Source organism: Buteo buteo, chromosome 31, assembly GCF_964188355.1.
Source record: "Buteo buteo chromosome 31, bButBut1.hap1.1, whole genome shotgun sequence".
Lineage (NCBI taxonomy): Eukaryota > Metazoa > Chordata > Aves > Accipitriformes > Accipitridae > Buteo > Buteo buteo.
Genome location: NC_134201.1, coordinates 2,562,551 through 2,583,902, shown reverse-complemented (window position 1 = coordinate 2,583,902; position 21,352 = coordinate 2,562,551). Strand labels below are relative to the sequence as shown.

At 67.6% G+C, this 21,352-nt stretch overlaps 3 protein-coding genes across 3 annotated transcripts in view; 1 reads left to right on the top strand and 2 right to left on the bottom strand.

The window, feature by feature from the left end:
- MEGF8 (multiple EGF like domains 8) overlaps positions 1 to 6,491 on the bottom strand; it is a 39,816-nt gene extending 33,325 nt beyond the window's left edge. The window contains exons 1-6 of the mRNA XM_075018760.1: positions 6,373 to 6,491; positions 4,189 to 4,401; positions 3,537 to 3,700; positions 1,371 to 1,580; positions 631 to 811; positions 55 to 143 (exon numbers count right to left, since the gene is read on the bottom strand). Coding sequence (XP_074874861.1) covers positions 55 to 143; positions 631 to 811; positions 1,371 to 1,580; positions 3,537 to 3,700; positions 4,189 to 4,360 — 816 coding nt within the window. The 5' untranslated portion in view covers positions 4,361 to 4,401; positions 6,373 to 6,491. The remainder of the gene's footprint in view (positions 1 to 54; positions 144 to 630; positions 812 to 1,370; positions 1,581 to 3,536; positions 3,701 to 4,188; positions 4,402 to 6,372) is intronic.
- A 2,605-nt stretch (positions 6,492 to 9,096) lies between these two features.
- On the bottom strand, positions 9,097 to 18,100 carry TMEM145 (transmembrane protein 145). Its single transcript, XM_075018759.1, is given in 17 exon segments — positions 9,097 to 9,297; positions 9,990 to 10,190; positions 10,281 to 10,295; positions 10,297 to 10,402; positions 10,629 to 10,801; positions 10,902 to 10,995; positions 11,083 to 11,161; positions 11,269 to 11,349; positions 11,449 to 11,517; positions 11,610 to 11,681; positions 11,919 to 12,003; positions 12,080 to 12,184; positions 12,277 to 12,363; positions 14,982 to 15,059; positions 15,144 to 15,218; positions 15,969 to 16,144; positions 18,085 to 18,100. Coding segments are annotated over 17 exon segments (1,575 nt in total). The 3' UTR covers positions 9,097 to 9,234.
- Positions 18,101 to 18,144: 44 nt separating this feature from the next.
- LOC142025949 (uncharacterized) lies at positions 18,145 to 21,133 on the top strand. Its single transcript, XM_075018691.1, has one exon. It carries the CDS (start codon positions 18,168 to 18,170, stop codon positions 21,093 to 21,095), a length of 2,928 nt encoding a protein of 975 aa, XP_074874792.1. The 5' UTR covers positions 18,145 to 18,167; the 3' UTR covers positions 21,096 to 21,133.
- The last annotated feature ends 219 nt before the right edge of the window (positions 21,134 to 21,352 follow it).

Sequence of the window (21,352 nt, the reverse complement as noted above, 5' to 3'; positions counted from 1 at the left end):
TGGTAGGGGGGGGACGGGGGACGGGGACCCCCAGCTTTAGGGGGGGACACGCACCGGCGCCGGGGTCAGCTCCAGCCGGGACCAGCGGTTGGTGGTGAAGTTGTAAACCACGAGGTCGCCCAGCGCCGTGTTGAGGTCCAGACCTGGGGGGGGGGGGACACACACATGGGCTGGGGACCCCCACATCAGGGCCCAGCCCCTTCCCCTGCAGCCCCCCCCCGAGGGTCCCATAACCCCCCTGCTGCCTACGGCCCCCCAAAGCCCTCCAACGGCAGCTCCCGGCCCCCCAAATCCCACCTCTCCCTACAGACCTCCACAGCCCCCTATACCCCCCAGACCCACATCCTTCCCCGCACCCCTCTACAACCCCCCCGAGCCCCGCATCACCCCCCCAGACTTCTCTATAGCCCCCCCCCAGTCCAACAAACCTCTCTATAGACCCCTCTAGACCCCCGTATTAATCCCCATAGCCTTCTAATAGCCCCCCACAATCCCATATCCCACCCCATAACCCTCTATAGCCCCCCCAGGATCCCATATCCCTCCCCAGAGCCCCCCCCCCAGGATCCAGTATCCCACCCTGTAGCTCTCCAGAGCCCCCCCCCCCAGCCCTCAGCCCCCCCATCTCACCCCCAAAGACGTAGAGGGCCCCAGCACGGGGCAGGACAGCACCGGCGGCGGCGGTGCGGGGCGGAAAGCCGGGGTCCCCCTCGCTGACGTTGTACCAGCGGCCGCCCCCCCGGTTCTCCCCCAGCGCCAGGTCACAGGCTCGCCCCACAAAGCCCGGCCGGCACTCGCAGCGCCCCGTAGCCTGAGAGGGCAATGGGATGATGGGGGGAACGTGGGGGGGACACGGCTCCCCCCGTGGGACCCCAAACTGGGGGACGTAGAAGCCCTGGTCCCAGCGGGGTCTGGCTTCGGGGGTCCCAGAGCCCCATCCCTGGAGGTTTGGGGGGGGGCCAGTAGGTTTGGGCATCCCCCAGCTTCACCTCCAGCATGTCTGGGGGTCTCCCAGTGGGTTTGGGGGTCCTGCAGCCCCATCCCGGTGGGTACGGGGCGTCTCCCATCCCCATTTGTCCGAGTTTAGGGGCCTCTAAAGTTCAGAGCCCCATCTCTGGAGATACAGAAGTCTCCCGTCCCCATCCACGCAGGTTCGGGGGTCTCCCAGCCCTATCCCTGGGGGTACAGGGGTCACCCAACCCCACAGGTTGAAGGGTCCCACAGCCCTGTGGGTTCGGGGGTCTCCCATCCCCATCCCTGCAAGTTTGTGGTCCCACAGCCCCATCCCTGAGGGTACTGGGGGGGGGGGGGGGTCTCCCAGCTCCCCAGGTTTGGGTGTCCCCCAGCCCCACAGGTTCAGGGGTCCCCACCTGGTTGCAGGTGCCGCCGTGGGCCTGACAGTAGGTCGCACAGTGGGGCTGGGCGCAGTCGGGACCCCCCCAGCCGGGCTGGCACTGGCAGCGGCCCTGGGGGTCGCAAGCCCCTCGCCCCGAGCAGCCCCGCGGACAGAGCGAGACGCTGTAGGTGGCGTTGAAGCCCAGCAGGTTGTAGTTGGCGTCGCTGAAGAGGTGGAGCAGCATCTGGGGGGGGGGGACAGAGAGGGGTCAGGGCACCCCACGACCACCCCATCACCTTCCTCCACCTCCCCACAACCATCTCGCAGCCTCCCCCTGCACCCCACGGCCGCCCCCTGCACCCCAAAACCACCCCAGCGCCTTCCTCCACCTCCCCACAACCATCTCGCAGCCTCCCCCTGCACCCCACGGCCGCCCCCTGCACCCCAAAACCACCCCAGCGCCATTCTACACCTCCCCACAGCCACCCCACAGCCTCCCCCTGCACCCCAAAACCACCCCAGCGCCATTCTACACCTCCCCACAACCATCTCGCAGCCTCCCCCTGCACCCCACGGCCGCCCCCTGCACCCCAAAACCACCCCAGCGCCATTCTACACCTCCCCACAACCATCTCGCAGCCTCCCCCTGCACCCCAAAACCACCCCATCACCTTCCTCCACCTCCCCACAACCATCTCGCAGCCTCCCCCTGCACCCCACGGCCGCCCCCTGCACCCCAAAACCACCCCAGCGCCTTCCTCCACCTGCCCACAACCATCTCGCAGCCTCCCCCTGCACCCCACGGCCGCCCCCTGCACCCCAAAACCACCCCAGCGCCTTCCTCCACCTCCCCACAACCATCTCGCAGCCTCCCCCTGCACCCCACGGCCGCCCCCTGCACCCCAAAACCACCCCATCGCCTTCCTCCACCTCCCCACAACCATCTCGCAGCCTCCCCCTGCACCCCACGGCCGCCCCCTGCACCCCAAAACCACCCCATCGCCTTCCTCCACCTCCCCACAACCATCTCGCAGCCTCCCCCTGCACCCCAAAACCACCCCATCGCCTTCCTCCACCTCCCCACAACCATCTCGCAGCCTCCCCCTGCACCCCAAAACCACCCCAGCGCCTTCCTCCACCTCCCCACAACCATCTCGCAGCCTCCCCCTGCACCCCACGGCCGCCCCCTGCACCCCAAAACCACCCCAGCACCATTCTACACCTCCCCACAACCATCTCGCAGCCTCCCCCTGCACCCCACGGCCGCCCCCTGCACCCCAAAACCACCCCAGCGCCTTCCTCCACCTCCCCACAACCATCTCGCAGCCTCCCCCTGCACCCCACGGCCGCCCCCTGCACCCCAAAACCACCCCATCGCCTTCCTCCACCTCCCCACAACCATCTCGCAGCCTCCCCCTGCACCCCACGGCCGCCCCCTGCACCCCAAAACCACCCCATCGCCTTCCTCCACCTCCCCACAACCATCTCGCAGCCTCCCCCTGCACCCCAAAACCACCCCATCACCTTCCTCCACCTCCCCACAACCATCTCGCAGCCTCCCCCTGCACCCCACGGCCGCCCCCTGCACCCCAAAACCACCCCAGCGCCATTCTACACCTCCCCACAACCATCTCGCAGCCTCCCCCTGCACCCCACGGCCGCCCCCTGCACCCCAAAACCACCCCAGCGCCTTCCTCCACCTCCCCACAACCATCTCGCAGCCTCCCCCTGCACCCCAAAACCACCCCAGCGCCATTCTACACCTCCCCACAACCATCTCGCAGCCTCCCCCTGCACCCCAAAACCACCCCATCACCTTCCTCCACCTCCCCACAACCATCTCGCAGCCTCCCCCTGCACCCCACGGCCGCCCCCTGCACCCCAAAACCACCCCATCACCTTCCTCCACCTCCCCACAACCATCTCGCAGCCTCCCCCTGCACCCCAAAACCACCCCAGCACCATTCTACACCTCCCCACAACCATCTCGCAGCCTCCCCCTGCACCCCACGGCCGCCCCCTGCACCCCAAAACCACCCCAGCGCCTTCCTCCACCTCCCCACAGCCACCCCGCAGCCTCCCCCTGCACCCCAAAACCACCCCGTAGCCTTTCCCTGCACCCCCCAGCCGCCCCGCAGCCTCCCCCTGCACCCCCCAAAACCACTCCACGGCCCCCCCTGCCCTGCCCGGGGGGGGGCACCTTGCCCGAGGTGGCCTCAAGGGGGGCGGGCAGGGTGCTGCCGCTGAGGCTGGCGAGGAGGGGGCTGCGGGGGGAGTCTCCGTCGTAGACGAAGAGGTAGTCGTAGGTGCACTCCGTGTCCATGAAGGTGAAGGTCAGCAGGACCCGGTGCCGTGGGCTGGGGGCTGGAGGGGGGGGGAACGGGCCATCAGGGGGGGCCCCCAAACCCCGGGGATGGGGGGCAGCACAGCCCTGGGGCCCGTGAGCCCCCCAGGATGGGGGCAGCAGGTCCCCACCCCGCACCCCAGGCGATGGGGGGTGTCCCAAACCACTGTGCGCCCACCTCAGCCTCCCCCCAAACCATGGGGGACCCAGGATGGGGTAGCCCAGGGGGAGTGGGGGGGGGTCTAGAAGAATATTGGGGGAAACTTGGGCTACCCTAGAAGGGACTATAGGGATCCTGGGGGGGGGGGTCTTTGGGGCGCTCCAGGTGTTTCGGGATGTCTCAGGTGGGGCTTTAGGGTGACTGGGGGGGTTCCTTGGGATATCTGGGATGCACCTCGCACCCTTGGGATGCACAGAGACATTTTTGGGGCCCCTTGGGATGTCTGGGGGGGGGCTTTAAGGATGCTGGGGAGCGCTTTGGGGTGCCCCAGGGGGGTCCCCGTGTCACCTTCCACCAGCCACTCGCAGTTGCCGTTGACGGAGTAGTTGCCGGGGCCGTCGGTGACGAAGCCGGAGGGACCCCGCAGCACCCGCCGCTGCCCCTTGCAGTCGCCGGCGCCGGCCCCCCGCACCCCGCTCAGCGCCAGGGCCAGCGCCAGCAGCACCCGGGGGGCCGCCATGGCGGGGCACGGGCCTCAGCGCCGGGGCAGCCCCAGGCCGCCTGCGGGGGGAGCGGGGTGAACCCAGGGAGGGGGGGTCCTGGCTGGGGTGACCCGTCCTACAGGGGGTCCTTGGCCCCAGAGGGCACCCCGGCCCCGCAGGGACCCCGTGGGGAGCCCCTGGCCCCATAGGGACCTTATGGGGAGCCCCTGGCCCACAGAGAGCCCTCGAGAAGCCCCACAGGGACCCCCCCAACCCCACAGACAACCCACAGGGAACCCCCCCAACCCCACAGAGACCCCCCAACGCTACAGAGACCCCACGAGAAGCCCCTGCCCCACAGGGACCCTCCAACCCCATAGAGACCCCCCAACCCCAGAGACCCCACGAGAACCCCCTGCCCCACAGGGACCCTCCAACCCCATAGAGACCCCCCAACCCCAGAGACCCCACGAGAAGCCCCTGCCCCACAGGAACCCCCCCAGACCCAGAGGCCCCCCCAACCCTAAAGAGACCCCACGAGAACCCCCTGCCCCACAAGGACCCCCCCCAACCCCACAAGAAACCCCTGCCCCACAGGAACCCCCCCAACCCCATAGAAACCCCCCAACCCCACAGAGACCCCACAAGAAGCCCCTGCCCCACAGGGACCCTCCAACCCCATAGAGACCCCCCCAACCCCAGAGACCCCACGAGAAGCCCCTGCCCCACAGGGACCCCCCCATACCCATAGAGACCCCCCCAACCCCAGAGACCCCACGAGAACCCCCTGCCCCACAGGAACCCCCCCAGACCCAGAGGCCCCCCCAACCCTAAAGAGACCCCACGAGAACCCCCTGCCCCACAAGGACCCCCCCCAACCCCACAAGAAACCCCTGCCCCACAGGAACCCCCCAACCCCATAGAAACCCCCCAACCCCACAGAGACCCCACAAGAAGCCCCTGCCCCACAACGACCCCCCCATACCCATAGAGACTCCCCAACCCCACAGAGACCCCACACAGACGCCCCTGCCCCACAAGGACCCCCCCCCAACCCCACAGAGACCCCACAAGAACCCCCTGCCCCACAGGGACCCCCCCAACCCCATAGAAACCCCCCAACCCCACAGAGACCCCACGAGAAACCCCTGCCCCACAAGAACCCCCCCAACCCCATAGAAACCCCCCAACCCCACAGAGACCCCACAAGAAACCCCTGCCCCACAGGGACCCCCCCAACCCCATAGAAACCCCCCAACCCCACAGAGACCCCACGAGAAGCCCCTGCCCCACAGGGACCCCCCATACCCATAGAGACCCCCCCAACCCCAGAGACCCCACGAGAACCCCCTGCCCCACAGGAACCCCCCCAGACCCAGAGGCCCCCCCAACCCTAAAGAGACCCCACGAGAACCCCCTGCCCCACAAGGACCCCCCCCAACCCCACAAGAAACCCCTGCCCCACAGGAACCCCCCCAACCCCATAGAAACCCCCCAACCCCACAGAGACCCCACAAGAAGCCCCTGCCCCACAACGACCCCCCCATACCCATAGAGACTCCCCAACCCCACAGAGACCCCACACAGACGCCCCTGCCCCACAAGGACCCCCCCCCAACCCCACAGAGACCCCACAAGAAACCCCTGCCCCACAGGGGACCCCCCCAACCCCATAGAAACCCCCCAACCCCACAGAGACCCCACGAGAACCCCCTGCCCCACAGGACCCCCCAACCCCACAGAGACCCCACACAGACCCCCCTTCCCCACAGGAACCCCCCAACCCCCCCTATAGGATGCTATAGGGCCCCTCCCCACCGCTATAGGATGCTGCAGCCCCCCCCCTCTCCCCATATATCCCCCCCCAGTGGGCCCGGAGCCGGGCCCCTCCACGGGGGTCTGGGGGGGTCCCACGGGCCTCTACCGGGGTCTGAAGGGGCTGGGAGGGGCCCGGAGGGCTGGGGGGGGCTCTGCGGGTTCCCCCGGGCCCCTATAGGGCGCCTATAGGACTCCTATAGGGCCCCTATACATCCCCCCCCCCCCCCCTCACCCGCTGGCGGCGGCTCCTCAGGGCGGAGGCGGTCTCCCAGGCCCGGAGCAACGAGACGAGGGGCCAGAGCGGCCCGCCGGAGGGAGGGGAGGGGAACGGAGCGGCGCCGCGGAGCAGTGAGAGGAGGGGCTAGAGCGGGTCGCGCGCGGGGCGGAGCAGAGAGGCGCCGGGGCTAGAGTGGTGCTGCAGGATCAGCGAGAGGAGCGGGCTAGAGCGGGCCCGCCCGGCGCGGCCTATCGGCGGATCCCGGCCTCCCCCCCCCCCCCCCCCCCTTTCCCCCCGTCACTCCACAGCCCGTGGAAACACGAGAAATCGCTTTATTTTGGCAAAATCCTTCTCTCCAGAAAGGGGGGGGGGGGGGGCGGGTGGAGGGGCCTGCTGCGCGCCGGGGGTGGGGGGACGAGGGCCCAAGCCTGGAGGGCTCTTCGGGTCCCCCTGGGGCAATACGTGGGGACACTGTGGGGCAGGATTTGGGTCCCTGTGGGGCAATATTTGGGGTCCCTGTGGGGCAGGATTTGGGGTCCTGTGGGGCAGGAGTTGGGGTCCCTAGGGGGCAATACTTGGGGTCCTGTGGGGCAGGATTTGGGGTCCCTGGGGGGCAATATTTGGGGTCCTGTGGGGCAGGAGTTGGGGTCCCTAGGGGGCAATATTTGGGGTCCTGTGGGGCAGGATTTGGGGTCCCCCTGGGGCAGGATTTGGGGTCCTTGGGGGGCAATATTTGGGGTCCCACTGGTGCGGGATTTGGGTCCCTGGAGGGCAATATTTGGGGTCCTGTGGGGCAATATTTGGGGTCCCTGGAGGGCAATATTTGGGGTCCTGTGGGGCAATATTTGGGGTCCCTGGAGGGCAATATTTGGGGTCCTGTGGGGCAGGAGTTGGGGTCCCTAGGGGGCAATACTTGGGGTCCTGTGGGGCAGGATTTGGGGTCCCTGGGGGGCACTATTTGGGGTCCTGTGGGGCAGGAGTTGGGGTCCCTAGGGGGCAATATTTGGGGTCCTGTGGGGCAGGAATTTGGGGTCCCTGTGGGGCAGGATTTGGGGTCCCTGGAGGGCAATATTTGGGGTCTCTGTGGGCAGGATTTGGGGTCCCTGGAGGGCAATATTTGGGGTCCTGTGGGGCAGGAGTTGGGGTCCTGTGGGGCAGGAGTTGGGGTCCCTAGGGGGCAATACTTGGGGACCCTGAGGGGCAGGATTTGGGGTCCTTGGGGGGCAATACTTGGGGTCCACTTGGGGCAGGATTTGGGGTCCCTGGAGGGCAATATTTGGGGTCCACTTGGGGCAGGATTTGGGGTCCCTGGAGGGCAATATTTGGGGTCCCCCTGGGGCAGGATTTGGGGTCCCTGGGGGGCAATACTTGGGGTCCTGTGGGGCAGGATTTGGGGTCCTTGGGGGGCAATACTTGGGGTCCTGTGGGGCAGGATTTGGGGTCCCCCTGGGGCAGGATTTGGGGTCCTTGGGGGGCAGGATTTGGGGTCCTTGGGGGGCAATATTTGGGGTCCTGTGGGGCAGGATTTGGGGGTCCTTGGGGGGCAATACTTGGGGTCCCCCTGGGGCAGGATTTGGGGTCCCTGGGGGGCAATATTTGGGGTCCTGTGGGGCAGGAGTTGGGGTCCCTAGGGGGCAATACTTGGGGACCCTGTGGGGCAGGATTTGGGGTCCTTGGGGGGCAATACTTGGGGTCCACTTGGGGCAGGATTTGGGGTCCCTGGGGGGCAGGATTTGGGGTCTCTGTGGGGCAGGATTTGGGGTCCTTGGGGGGCAATATTTGGGGTCCCCCTGGGGCAGGATTTGGGTCCCTGGGGGGCAATATTTGGGGTCCCTGGGGGGCAATATTTGGGGTCCTGTGGGGCAGGATTTGGGGCCCCTGGGGGGCAATATTTGGGGTCCCCCTGGGGCAGGATTTGGGGTCCTTGGGGGGCAATACTTGGGGCCCTGTGGGGCAGGATTTGGGGTCCCTCTGGGGCAGGATTTGGGGTCCTTGGGGGGCAATATTTGGGGTCCACTTGGGGCAGGATTTGGGGTCCCTGGAGGGCAATATTTGGGGTCCCCCTGGGGCAGGATTTGGGGTCCCTGGAGGGCAATACTTGGGGTCCCAGTGGGACAGGATTTGGGGTCCTTGGGGGGCAATATTTGGGGTCCTGTGGGGCAATATTTGGGGTCCTTGGGGGGCAATACTTGGGGACCCTGTGGGGCAGGATTTGGGGTCCCTGGAGGGCAATATTTGGGGTCCCCCTGGGGCAGGATTTGGGGTCCTTGGGGGGCAATACTTGCGGCCCTGTGGGGCAGGATTTGGGGTCCCTGGGGGGCAATACTTGGGGTCCTGTGGGGCAATATTTGGGGTCCCTGGAGGGCAATATTTGGGGTCCCCCTGGGGCAGGATTTGGGGTCCCTGGAGGGCAATACTTGGGGTCCCGGTGGGACAGGGATTTGGGGTCCTTGGGGGCAATATTTGGGGTCCTGTGGGGCAATATTTGGGGTCCTTGGGGGGCAATACTTGGGGCCCTGTGGGGCAGGATTTGGGGTCCCTGGGGGGCAATATTTGGGGTCCCTGGGGGGCAGGATTTGGGGTCCTTGGGGGGTAATACTTGGGGCCCTGGGGGGCGGGATTTGGGGTCCCACTGGGGCATAAATTGGGGTCCCTGCGGGGGCAGGATTGGGGGTGGCCATGGGGCAGGACGGCCCCCCCCCCGTGGTGGGGGGGCTACAAGTGCCGCCCCCCGCCCGTGTGCATGCTGAAGTACTCGGTGTAGCCGTTGTGGGCGTGGGGTGGGGGTGCCTGGAGCTGGGAGGGGGGGCCCTGGCCCTCGCCCCCCACCCCTGTGCCCTTTTGGGGGGGGGCGGGGGGCCCCCAGATCCGTCGTGGTCACCACGCGCCCGGGGGGGGTCCCCACTCCGCCGCCGGCGTCTCCTCCACTTGCTTCCGTGCCTGCCGGTGGGGCACAGAGACATTTTTTGGGGGGGTCCCCTCCCACTCCCAGTGCCTGGCTGGTTTCGGGGGGGGGGGTGTCCCTCCAGATGCTGGGACCCAGATGGTTTTGGGGGTGGGGGGGGTCCCCTCCCATCCCCAAAGCCCAGAGGGTTTTGGGGGGGGTCCCCTCCGATCCCCAGAGCCCAGATGGTTTTGGGGGGTCCCCTTCCCACTTCTGGGATGCAGATGGTTTTGGGGGGGGGGTCCGGTTTTGGGGGGGGGTCCCCTCCCATCCCCAAAGCCCAGAGGGTTTTGGGGGGGGTCCCCTCCGATCCCCAGAGCCCAGATGGTTTTGGGGGGTCCCCTTCCCACTTCTGGGATGCAGATGGTTTGGGGGGGGGGTCTTCTCCCACCACTGTGACCCAGATGGTTTGGGGGGGGGGGGGTCCTCTCCCACCACTGTGACCCAGATAGTTTGGGGGGGGGTCTTCTCCCACCACTGTGACCCAGATGGTTTGGGGGGGGGGTCTTCTCCCACCACTGTGACCCAGATGGTTTTGGGGGGGGGGGTCTTCTCCCACCACTGTGACCCAGATGGTTTGGGGGGGGTCCTCTCCCACCACTGTGACCCAGATGGTTTTGGGGGGCCCCCTCCCAGCCCCCCCCAGGACCCCAAGTATTGCCCCCCCAGGGGCCACCCCCAGACTCACGCCGGGCGATCCGTTGGGGCCGGGGGGGGGAATGGAGAAGAGCTCGGTGAAATTGGGGACGGAGTCGCTGATGAAGGTGACGTTGCCGTAACCGTGCCGGGGGGGGAACTTGGCGGCCGCCCCCCCCTCCGCGGAGCCGATCTGGGAGGTCCGCACGTGGTAGGGGAAGTTCTTGTTGGCGGCCGAGGGTCTCGTCATCACCTGGGGGGGGGGGGGGGGGGAAGAGGGGGAGAGGGGGAGGGTGAGGGGGGGTCCCCCCCCCCACCGCGGGACCCCCCCCAGGGGCTCCACCAGGAAAACGGCGTGGGGCGTAGAGGTGGATCCCCAGCTGGATCCCGTTGACGATCTTCTCCCGCGCCCACTTGGGGATCCCAAAGTTGGCGATCAGCGCCGTCACCGGCACGGCGAAGAACCTGGGGGGGGGGCAGGTCCTCGTGCAAGACCCGTCCTCGTGCGACGCCCGTCCTCGTGCGACGCCCGGCCTCGTGCGAACTCCCCGGCGTGCGAGCCCCGGCCCTTCGCACGTCGACCCGTCGGCGCGAGCCGCCCCCCGCAAATCCCGTCTCGCCGCCCTCCCGCTCCGCTCGCGCCCCCCCCCCAAAACCCTCGTGCGAGGCGTGCGCGAGGGCGTGCGCTCACCAGAGGGTGTAGGCGGCGAAGAAGGGCAGGTAGAAGGGCTGTTTTTCGGGGACCTGCTTGAGGGTGACCAGGACGGCGTAGCAGAACCAGAGGTAGGCGAGGAACTGCAGCCCGATCAAACCGTAGCCGGCCGGCGACTCGTAGGTGTACAGCACCTGCGCCGGGTCGAAAAACTGCGCCCCCCCAAAAAAAAAAATAAAAAAAGCCCCCCCCAGGGTCAGCAGCGCGTAGGTGGCAGGGGAGAGGGGCGTCGGATTTGGGGGGGGGTCTCACCTCGGCTTCGTAGGTGAGGAGGACGATGTGGGTGATGCTGTAGAGCGTCATGTAGACCGAGAGCCGGACCGAGCCCGCGTGGCTGATGCGGCCCCTGGGGGGGGGGGGGGGGTTGGTTATGGGGGGGGGGGGCAGCAGCTCGGGGTGGCCCCCTGGACCCCCAAAACCCACCCCCCAGTACCTGGTGACGGTGAAGCCCTTGCCGAGGAGGATGAGCATGAGGAGGAAGATGAGGAAGCTGACGGAGAAGAGCAGCTTGGCTGGGGTGGGGGGGGGGGGGAGAGGAGAGTTGGCACCGGGGGGGGGGGGGGCCGCGTGCAGACCCCCCCCCCCAGCGCGTCGCACGAGGGGCGCGCGGACCACCCACCCAGGATTTTGAGGCTGCCGCTGCCGACCCCGTCGCAGGCGTACTGGCCCCAGTAGACGCAGCAGAAGAGCAGGCTGAGGACTTTGAGGGGGGGGGGCAGCGGGGGGGGGGGGGGGTGAGCATGGGGACCCCCAGCTCCCCCCAAAACCCCCCCCCCCATCCCGGCCCCCCCCCCCTCACCCTCCACGCCGGCGGCCGCCATGAACATCTTGTAGGTGGTGTGAAGGAGCTGCCGGCCCTTCAGTAGGTCTGGGGGGGGGGGGGCCGGGTGGGGGGGGGGGGCATCAGTGATTTCCCCCCCCCAGCAAGGCCCCCCCCCCCCCCAAGTCGTCCCCACTCACAGCCGAAGTAGCAGGAGACGAGGAAGATGAGGATGAAGATGAGGAGGAAGGTGATGTCCGTCTCCAGGATGCCTGGGGGGGGGGGGGGGTCATTCACCCTCTGTGCATGAGCCCCCCCCCCCCCAAAATACCAACCGGGGCACCCCACAGATCCCCCCCCCCAGCATCACAGCCCCCCACGTCCCGCCCCCCCGATTTCCCTCTGCGCATCCCCCCACCATGCTGCAGCCCCCCCCCATATCCCCCTGTGTTGCAGCCCCCCCCCCAAATTTCACCCTCGCCCCCCCCCCCCCCCGGCTGAGACCGTACCGAACTCATCAGCGGAAAAATGCCGGGTCCAGAAGGATTTCCCGTTGGTCAGCACCATCTCGTATTCCAGCTCCAGCCCGTCGCCCTGGGGGGGGGGTCCTGGGATCAAGGGGGGGGTCTCCTCGGCACTTTGGGGGGGGGGGTCCGGGGGGGGGTCTCACGGGCCGCATTTTGCTGAGGGCCACGTACCACCAGCGCTCGCGGACGGAGCGGAAGCTGCGGCCGCTGGCGCAGCTCAGGTACCGCACCGAGTCCTCCAGCAGCACCTGGGGGGGGGGGGGGCGTCAGATTGGGACCCCCATGGACCCCCCCCATGGGATGTGTGTCGTCCCCCCCTTCGGCCCCCCCCCCCCAATACCTGGCAGCCCGACCAGGCGTACTGGGTGGTGAGGTTGATGACCTGGTTGTTCTCAGGGCGGATCACCGACTCCTTGGCCAGGCAGTCCTGGGGGGGCACAGCGTGGGAGCCAGAGACCCCCCCCCAGATCCCAGTGTACCCCCAGACCCCAATAAACCCCCCAGACCCCAATAAACCCCCCCCAGACCCCAATGCCCCCCAATGCCTGCACACCCCCTCTGCCCCCCAGACCCCAATAACCCTCCCAAGCCCCCATAAACCCCCCCAGACCCAATAACCCCCCCCAGACCCCAATGCCCCCAATGCCTGCACACCCCCTCTACCCCCAGACCCTAATAACCCCCCAGACCCCAATAAACCCCCCCAGACCCCAATAACCCCCCCAGACACTAATGCACCCCAACACCTGCACACCCCCTCTACCCCCCAGCCCCAATAAACCCCCCCAGACCCCAATAAACCCCCCCCAGACCCCAATAACCCCCCCCAGACCCCAATGCCCCCCAATGCCTGCACACCCCCTCTACCCCCCAGACCCTAATAACCCCCCCCAGACCCCAATAAACCCCCCAGACCCCATAACCCCCCCCAGACCCTAATGCACCCCAACACCTGCACACCCCCTCTACCCCCCAGGCCCCAATAAACCCCCCCAGACCCCAATAAACCCCCCCAGACCCCAATAAACCCCCCCAGACCCCAATGCCCCCCAATGCCTGCACACCCCCTCTGCCCCCCAGACCCCAATAACCCCTCCAGACCCCAATAAACCCCCCCCAGACCCAATAACCCCCCCCAGACCCCAATGCCCCCCAATGCCTGCACACCCCCTCTACCCCAGACCCTAATAACCCCCCCAGACCCCAATAAACCCCCCAGACCCCAATAACCCCCCCCAGACACTAATGCACCCCAACACCTGCACACCCCCCTCTACCCCCCAGGCCCCAATAAACCCCCCCAGACCCCAATAAACCCCCCCAGACCCCAATAACCCCCCCCAGACCCCAATGCCCCCAATGCCTGCACACCCCCTCTACCCCCCAGACCCTAATAACCCCCCCCCAGACCCCAAATAAACCCCCCCAGACCCCAATAACCCCCCAGACCCTAATGCACCCCAACACCTGCACACCCCCTCTACCCCCCAGGCCCCAATAAACCCCCCCAGACCCCCAATAAACCCCCCCAGACCCCAATAAACCCCCCCCAGACCCCAATGCCCCCCAATGCCTGCACACCCCCCTCTGCCCCCCAGACCCCAATAACCCCTCCAGACCCAATAAACCCCCCCCAGACCCCAAATAACCCCCCCCAGACCCCAATGCCCCCCAATGCCTGCACACCCCCTCTACCCCCCAGACCCTAATAACCCCCCCCAGACCCAATAAACCCCCCAGACCCCAATAACCCCCCCAGACACTAATGCACCCCAACACCTGCACACCCCCTCTACCCCCCAGGCCCCAATAAACCCCCCAGACCCCAATAAACCCCCCCCAGACCCCAATAACCCCCCCCAGACCCCAATGCCCCCCAATGCCTGCACACCCCCTCTACCCCCCAGACCCTAATAACCCCCCCAGACCCCAATAAACCCCCCCAGACCCCAATAACCCCCCCCAGACCCTAATGCACCCCAACACCTGCACACCCCCTCTACCCCCCAGGCCCCAATAAACCCCCCCAGACCCCAATAAACCCCCCAGACCCCAATAAACCCCCCCAGACCCCAATGCCCCCCAATGCCTGCACACCCCCTCTGCCCCCAGACCCCAATAACCCCTCAGACCCCAATAAACCCCCCCCAGACCCCAATAACCCCCCCCAGACCCCAATGCCCCCCAATGCTGCACACCCCCTCTACCCCCCAGACCCCCAATAACCCCCCCAGACCCCAATAACCCCCCCCAGGCCCAAATAACCCCCCCAGACCCCATAAACCCCCCAGACCCCAATAAAGCCCCAGACCCCAATGCCCCCCAATGCCTGCACACCCCCTCTACCCCCCAGACCCCAATAACCCCCCCCAGACCCCAATAAACCCTCCCAGACCCCAACGCCTGCACACCCCTCTGCCCCCCAGACCCCAATAAACCCCCCCAGACCCCAATAACCCCCCCAGACCCCAATAAACCCCCCCAGACCCCAATAAATCCCAATGCCTGCACACCCCCTCTACCCCCCAGACCCTAATAACCCCCCCCAGCCCCAATAAACCCCCCAGACCCCAATAACCCCCCCAGACCCCAATAAACCCCCCAGACCCCAATAAATCCCCCAGACCCCAACACACCCCAATGCCTGCACACCCCCTCTGCCCCCCAGACCCCAATAACCCCCCCAGGTCCCAATAAACCCCCCCAGGCCCAAATAACCCCCCCAGACCCCAATAAACCCCAACGCCTGCACACCCCCTCTACCCCCCAGACCCCAATAAACCCCCCCGACCCCAATAAACCCCCCCAGACCCCAATAAATCCCCCAGACCCCAATGCCCCCCAATGCCTGCACACCCCCTCTGCCCCCCAGACCCCAATAACCCCCCCCAGACCCCAATAAACCCCCCCAGACCCCAACGCCTGCACACCCCCTCTCCCCCCCAGACCCCAATAACCCCCCCAGCCCCCAATAAACCCCCCCCAGCCCCCAACTCACCCCAATCCCTGCCCACCCCCCCAATTGCCCCCCCCCCCCCAGCCCACCTTGTTGCCCTTCTTGTAGACCGCCGGCCATTGGGAGGGGTCGTCAAAGTAGAGCAGGATGTTCTCGCAGCACTTGGCCTAGGGGGGGGGTCCGGGGGGGGGGGTCAGTGGTATGGGGGGACCCCCAGTGGGGATGACACCCCCCCCCCCCCAAAAACTCACCTCGGGGTATCGAAAGTGGAAATCGAGGCGGCCGTAGTCGGAGAGGAAGCAGAAGCGGGTCAGGAACACCCAGTCCTGGGGGGGGCGAAGCAGATTTGGGGGGGGGGGGGGGCAGCAGATTTGGGGGGGGGGGTCACCCCTATCCCCAGGACCCCCCCCCCGCATCCCCGCCGTTGTCATGGCAACAGCCCTGCTCCACGTTGCCACGGCAACGGCCGAGCAGGCCCGGGTGGGAGCTGGGAAGGGGAGGAACGGGGGGGGGGGGGTCCCCGAGACCCCCCAGTGCCCCCCCCGGGACCCCCCAGCAGCCTCCCAGTAGCCCCCCTCAAGAGAAACTGGGGGGGGGGGGGGCGAGTGCAAATGGGGGGGGTCTCGGTGTAAATGGGGTCTCGGTGTAAATGGGGTCTCGGTGCAAAGTGGGGAGGGGTCCCGGTGCATCCCGGGGGGGGTCCCGGTGCAAAAAGGGGGGGGTCCCGGTGCAAAAAGGGGGGGTCCCGGTGCAAAAAGGGGGGGTCCCGGTGCAATTGAGGCCCCGATGCAAACGGGGAGGGGGAGTCCCGGTATAAAAAAGGGGAGTCCCGGTGCAAAAAGGGGGGGGGTCCCGGAGCAAAATGGGGGGGGTCTCGGTGCAAAAAGGGGGGGTCGCGGTGCAAAAAGGGGGGGTCCCGGTGCAATTGAGGCCCCGATGCAAACCGGGGAGGGGAGTCCCGGTGTAAAAAAGGGGGGTCCCGGTGCAAAAAGGGGGGGGGTCCCGGTGCAAAAAGGGTGGGGGGGTATCTCGGTGCATCCCGGGGGGGGGTATCCCGGGGGGGGGTCCCCGCTCACCTCCTTGGTGCTGATGCGGCCCCGCACGTACTTGGCTCCGCCGCCCGCAGGCAGCAGCAGCAGCAGCAGCGGCAGCAGCGCCGGGGACCCCCGGGGACCCCCCCTCACCCCCCCGGGCCGCGGCCCCCCCCCCCGGGCCCCCCCCCCCCCGCCGCAGCCCCATCGCCCCCGGCCCCCTGCGCGCTCCCGGGCGCGGCACCGGCTCCGGCAGCGGCCACGCCCCCCCCCGCGCAGGCTCCGCCCCTACCCGGCGCAGGCTCCGCCCCTACCCCGCGCAGGCTCCGCCCCCACCCGGCGCAGGCTCCGCCCTCACCGGGCGCAGGCACTGCCCTCACCCGGCGCAGGCTCCGCCCCTACCCGGCGCAGGCTCCGCCCCTACCCGGCGCAGGCTCCGCCCCCTCCCCGGCGGCGAGGCGGCCCCGCGGGAGGGGGGAGCCGAGGGAGCGCCCTTCTCCCAGTATAACCCAGTACAACCCAGTTTAACCCAGTATAGCCCAGTATAACCCAGTTTAACCCGGTACAACCCAGTACAACCCAGTATAACCCAGTATAACCCAGTATAACCCGGTACAACCCAGTATAACCCAGTATAACCCAGTTTAACCCAGTACAACCCAGTACAACCCAGTTTAACCCAGTATAACCCAGTACAACCCAGTACAACCCAGTATAACCCAGTACAACCCAGTATAACCCAGTATAACCCAGTACAACCCAGTATAACCCAGTATAACCCAGTTTAACCCAGTACAACCCAGTACAACCCAGTATAACCCAGTATAACCCAGTACAACCCAGTATAACCCAGTACAACCCAGTACAACCCAGTATAACCCAGTATAACCCAGTTTAACCCAGTATAACCCAGTATAACCTAGTACAACCCAGTATAACCCAGTACGACCCAGTATAACCCAGTACAACCCAGTACGACCCAGTACGACCCAGTATAATCCAGTACAACCCAGTACAACCCAGTATAACCCAGTATAACCCAGTTTAACCCAGTATAACCCAGTTTAACCCAGTATAACCCGGTATAACCCGGTATAGCCCTGTATAACCCAGTTTAACCCAGTATAACCCAGTATAACCCAGTATAACCCGGTATAACCCAGTACAACCCAGTATAACCCAGTATAACCCAGTATAACCTAGTACAACCCAGTATGACCCAGTATAACACAGTATAACCCAGTACAACCCAGTATAACACGGGCAGCCCTGTGCACCACAGCACCTCCTCCCAGTATAACCCAGTACAACCCAGTATAACCCAGTACAACCCAGTACAACCCAGTACAACCCGGTATAACCCGGTACAACCCAGTACAACCCAGTACAACCCAGTTTAAACCAGTACAACCCAGTATAACCCAGTATAACCCAGTACAACCCAGTACAACCCAGTATAACACGTGGCAGCCCCGTGCACCCCAGCACCTCCTCCCAGCAGAACCCCGTGCCCCCCACTCTAACCCCGCGCAACCCAGCGCCCCCCGCCCCCCTTGCACCCCCGAGCTTTTCCTCCCAGTACGGCCCAGTACAACCCAGCACCTCGCCCCAGACCACCCGCTCAGCCCCCTACAAGGACCCTGGCCCCATCCCGGTATCAACACCAGTGCCCCCCCCCCCCTGCCCCCAACCCCCCCAATAGGGGAACCAAAACCACGCGGGAAGGTGGGGAGGGTGCAGAAGGGGAAGCGAGAGCAGCTCTGGGGGGGGGGGCACGGTGGGTACGGGGTGGGGGGCACAGGGACGGGGTGGGGGGCACGGGGACACCCCGGTCCCCAGGGGGGTCTGCAGGCCCCGGTGCATTGGGGAAGTGACCCAGGTGTGTGGCCTCATCCCCCCCCCCCCCCCACCCCGAGACCCTCCTGCCCCGCCCGGGAGGGGTCACCCCACCCCCCTCCACATCACCTGGGGGGGGGGGGGGGGCAGCGGTGACGCAAAGCGATACCCCGCCGCACTTCTCTTTTTTCCACCCCAAAAAAAAAAACCAAAACCCCAAAAGCGGCCAAAGAAGAGGAGAGCTGGCACGGGGACGGCACGGTAGGACCCCAAAGTGGGGGGGGAGAGGGTCCCCAACCCCCCCCCCCGTCCCCAACCCCCCTACCGCCACGCATCCCCATCCCCATTGCCCCCCCCCCCCTTCCTCTCCAGTGGGACCCAGGCACCCGCCCAGCACCCAGGGGCAGGATGCGTCCCCCTGCCCCGCCGCTGCTGCTGCTGCTGGTGCTGGTGGCGCCGGGGGTCTCCTCCTACGGTTTCCGCAACTGCATCCAGTCGCCTTGGGACCCGGGGCTTTTCCGCTGCATCCAGCGCTTCTTGGAATCGGTGGCCGGCGCGGTGGGCGACCTGCCGCCGGCCGCCACCTCCCTCAACCTCTCCCACAACGCCCTCCGCCTCCTGCCGCCCGCCGCCTTCGCCCGCCTGCCCCTCCTGCGGACCCTCGACCTGGCCCACAACCGCCTGGCCGGCATCGCCCCGGGGGCTTTCGCCGGGCTGGGAGCGCTGGTCACCCTCGATCTGTCCCACAACCGCTTGGTCGCGCTGGGCGAGGGCATCTTCGCCGGGCTGGGCAACCTCTCCTCGCTGCGGGTGGACCGAAACCCGCTGGCCAGCCTGGCCCCCGGCGCGTTCTTGCCGCTGGCCAACCTGAGCCGCTTGTCCCTGCGGGGCGGCCGCTTGCCCGCCCTGGGGCCGGTGGCCCTGGCCGTCCGGCGCTTGCCGCGGTTGCGGGTGCTGGACCTCTGCGGGAACAACCTGTCGTCGCTGGGGCCGGGACCGCCGCTGCCGCCCTCGCTGCTCGCCCTGCGCCTCTGCAACAACTCGCTGCGGGGGCTGGCCGGCGGGACCCCCGGGCTGCTGCCCGCCTTGCGGACGCTCGACCTTTCCTACAACAACATCTCGGAGCCGGCGCCTTTCGCTCGGCTTCGCCTGCGCGACCTGGGTTGGTTGCGGCTAGCCGGCAACCCCCTGGACGTCTTCGGGCTGCTGGAGGTCTCGGACGTGCGGCCGCGCAGCGTGGACTTCTCGGGGTTGCGGCTGGGCTCCGGCGGGGTGGACGAGGCGTGCCGGCGCCTGGCGGGACCCCGGCTGCGGCGGCTGCGGCTGCGCCGCAACGGCATCGGGGCGCTGCCGGACCAGGCGCTGGCCGCCTGCCCCCTCGTCGGTACGCTGGACCTCTCCGGCAACCGGCTGCGGTGGCTGGGTTGCGCCGGGCGGCTGCTGCGGCCGGCGCAGCGGCGGGAGCTGGCGGGGCTGGTGGTGGAGCACAACCTCCTGCGGCGGCTGCCGCCTTGCCGGGGGACGCCGATCCTGCACCGCCTGCACAACGTCTCGCTCCGCTTCAACCGCATCCTGGCGGTGGGGCCGCGAGCCTTCGCCAACGCCCCGCGGCTGCGGGCGCTGCGCCTCGACGTCAACGGCCTGGCGCGGCTGGACCGGCAGGCGCTGCAGGGGCTGGGGGAGTTGCAGGAGCTGCGGCTGGACAACAACCTGCTGACCGACCTCTACCCCGGCTCCTTCGCCGACCTGCGCCGGCTGCGCACCCTCAACCTGCGCAACAACCGCGTCTCCGTCCTCTTCCCCGGCGCCTTCGCCGGGCTGGCGCGGCTGCAGACGCTGGATCTGGGGGGGAACAACCTGCGGCACCTGGCGGCCGCCGCGCTGCAGGGGCTGGGGGAGCTGCGCCGCCTCTACCTGGACCGCAACCGGCTGCAGGAGGTGAGCGCCGAGGCTTTCCGGCCCGTGCAGGCTTCCCTGGGCGTGCTGGACCTGCGCGCCAACGCCTTGCGGTACATCAGCCGGCGCCCGCGCCAGCCGCCGCCGTTCCGGCACCTCCGGCGTCTCTACGACCTGAAGCTGCAGGCGCAGCAGCCCTACGGCTTGAGGATCATCCCCCACCGCTTCTTCCAGGGGCTGACCGCCCTCCGCTCCCTCTTCCTGGCCCAAAACTGGCTGCTGGCCATCCCGGCCGACGCTTTCGACGACCTGGCCCAGCTGCGCTACCTGACGCTGGCCGACAGCAGCGGCGGGATGGGCGACCTGCCCGCCGGCGTCTTCAAGAACCTGAGCCGCCTGCGCAGCCTGGACCTGGAGAACGCGGGGCTGCGCAGCCTGGGACCCGAGGTCGTCGGCAACCTCAGCCGGCTGGAACGGCTGCAGCTGGCCAAGAACGAGCTGCGCACCCTCGACCGCCGCCTGGACGACCGGCTGCCGGCTCTGCGCTACCTGGACCTGCGCAAGTGCCCGCTGAGCTGCGCCTGCGCCAACGCCTGGCTGCCGGGCTGGCTGGGGCGCAGCCGGGTGCAGGTGGTCTACCTCTACAACTACAGCTGCGGCGGCGGCGGGTTGCCCGCCTACCTGCACAGCTTCGACACCCGCGTCTGCTTCCTGGACGCGGGGCTTTACCTCTTCGCCGGCACGGCCCCGGCGGTGCTGCTGCTGCTGGCGCTGCCGCTGCTGTACCGCCGCGCCTACTGGCGCCTGCGGTACCACTTCTACCTGCTGCGCGCCTGGGCCAACGGGCGCTGGCGGCGGGAGGAGCGCCGCTACGCCTACGACAGCTTCGTCTCCTACAACTCGGCCGACGAGGGGTGGGTGTTGGGAGAGCTGGTCCCCGAGCTGGAACGGGGCTCGCTGCGCCTCTGCCTGCATCACCGCGACTTCAGCCCCGGCAGGGCCATCCTCGACAACATCGTCGACAGCATCTACAACAGCCGCAAGACGGTCTGCGTGGTCAGCCGCAGCTACCTGCGCAGCGAGTGGTGCTCCCTGGAGATCCAGCTGGCCAGCTACCGCCTCTTCGACGAGCTCAGGGACGTCCTGGTCCTGGTTTTCCTGGAGGCCATTCCCGACGCCGAGCTCTCCGCCTACCACCGCATGCGCCGGGTGCTGCTCAAGCGGACCTACTTGCGTTGGCCCGCCGAGCCCCAGGCCCGGCGGCTTTTCTGGGCCAAGCTGAAGCGCGCCCTGCGGAGCAGCTACGCCGAGGGAGAGGAGGAGGAGGAGGAGGAGGAGAAGGGGGAGGAGGAGGAGGAAGGCTGCGGGGAGGACAGCCAGCTGCCCTGGGGCCGCCCTCCCACGGCGCGGCCGGGACCCCCTGCTCCCGACCCCCGGTGACACCCCACGGCGCGGCGCTCCCAGGCATTCCGGCGGCACCGGCGGACGAAGCCGGGGCCGGCCACAAGTGGAAGCGCTGGAAAGGGGAAATGGCTTTCTGCCGGGTGCCCCAAAACCGCCAGTTCCCCTCCCAGCACCAAGAAATGGCCCGGAAAGGGGTTTTCTCACCCCAAAACGCTGGCTGCGCTTCCCTTCCCCGGCGCGTCTGGGCCCTGACCCTGCGGCTGCTCTCGCCAGGGGGCCGAGGCGTTGTCGGG

Excerpts from the sequence above, each read along its gene's own strand:
- LOC142025949 (XM_075018691.1), top strand. The coding sequence starts at position 18,168 with ATGCGTCCCCCTGCCCCGCCGCTGCTGCTGCTGCTGGTGCTGGTGGCG.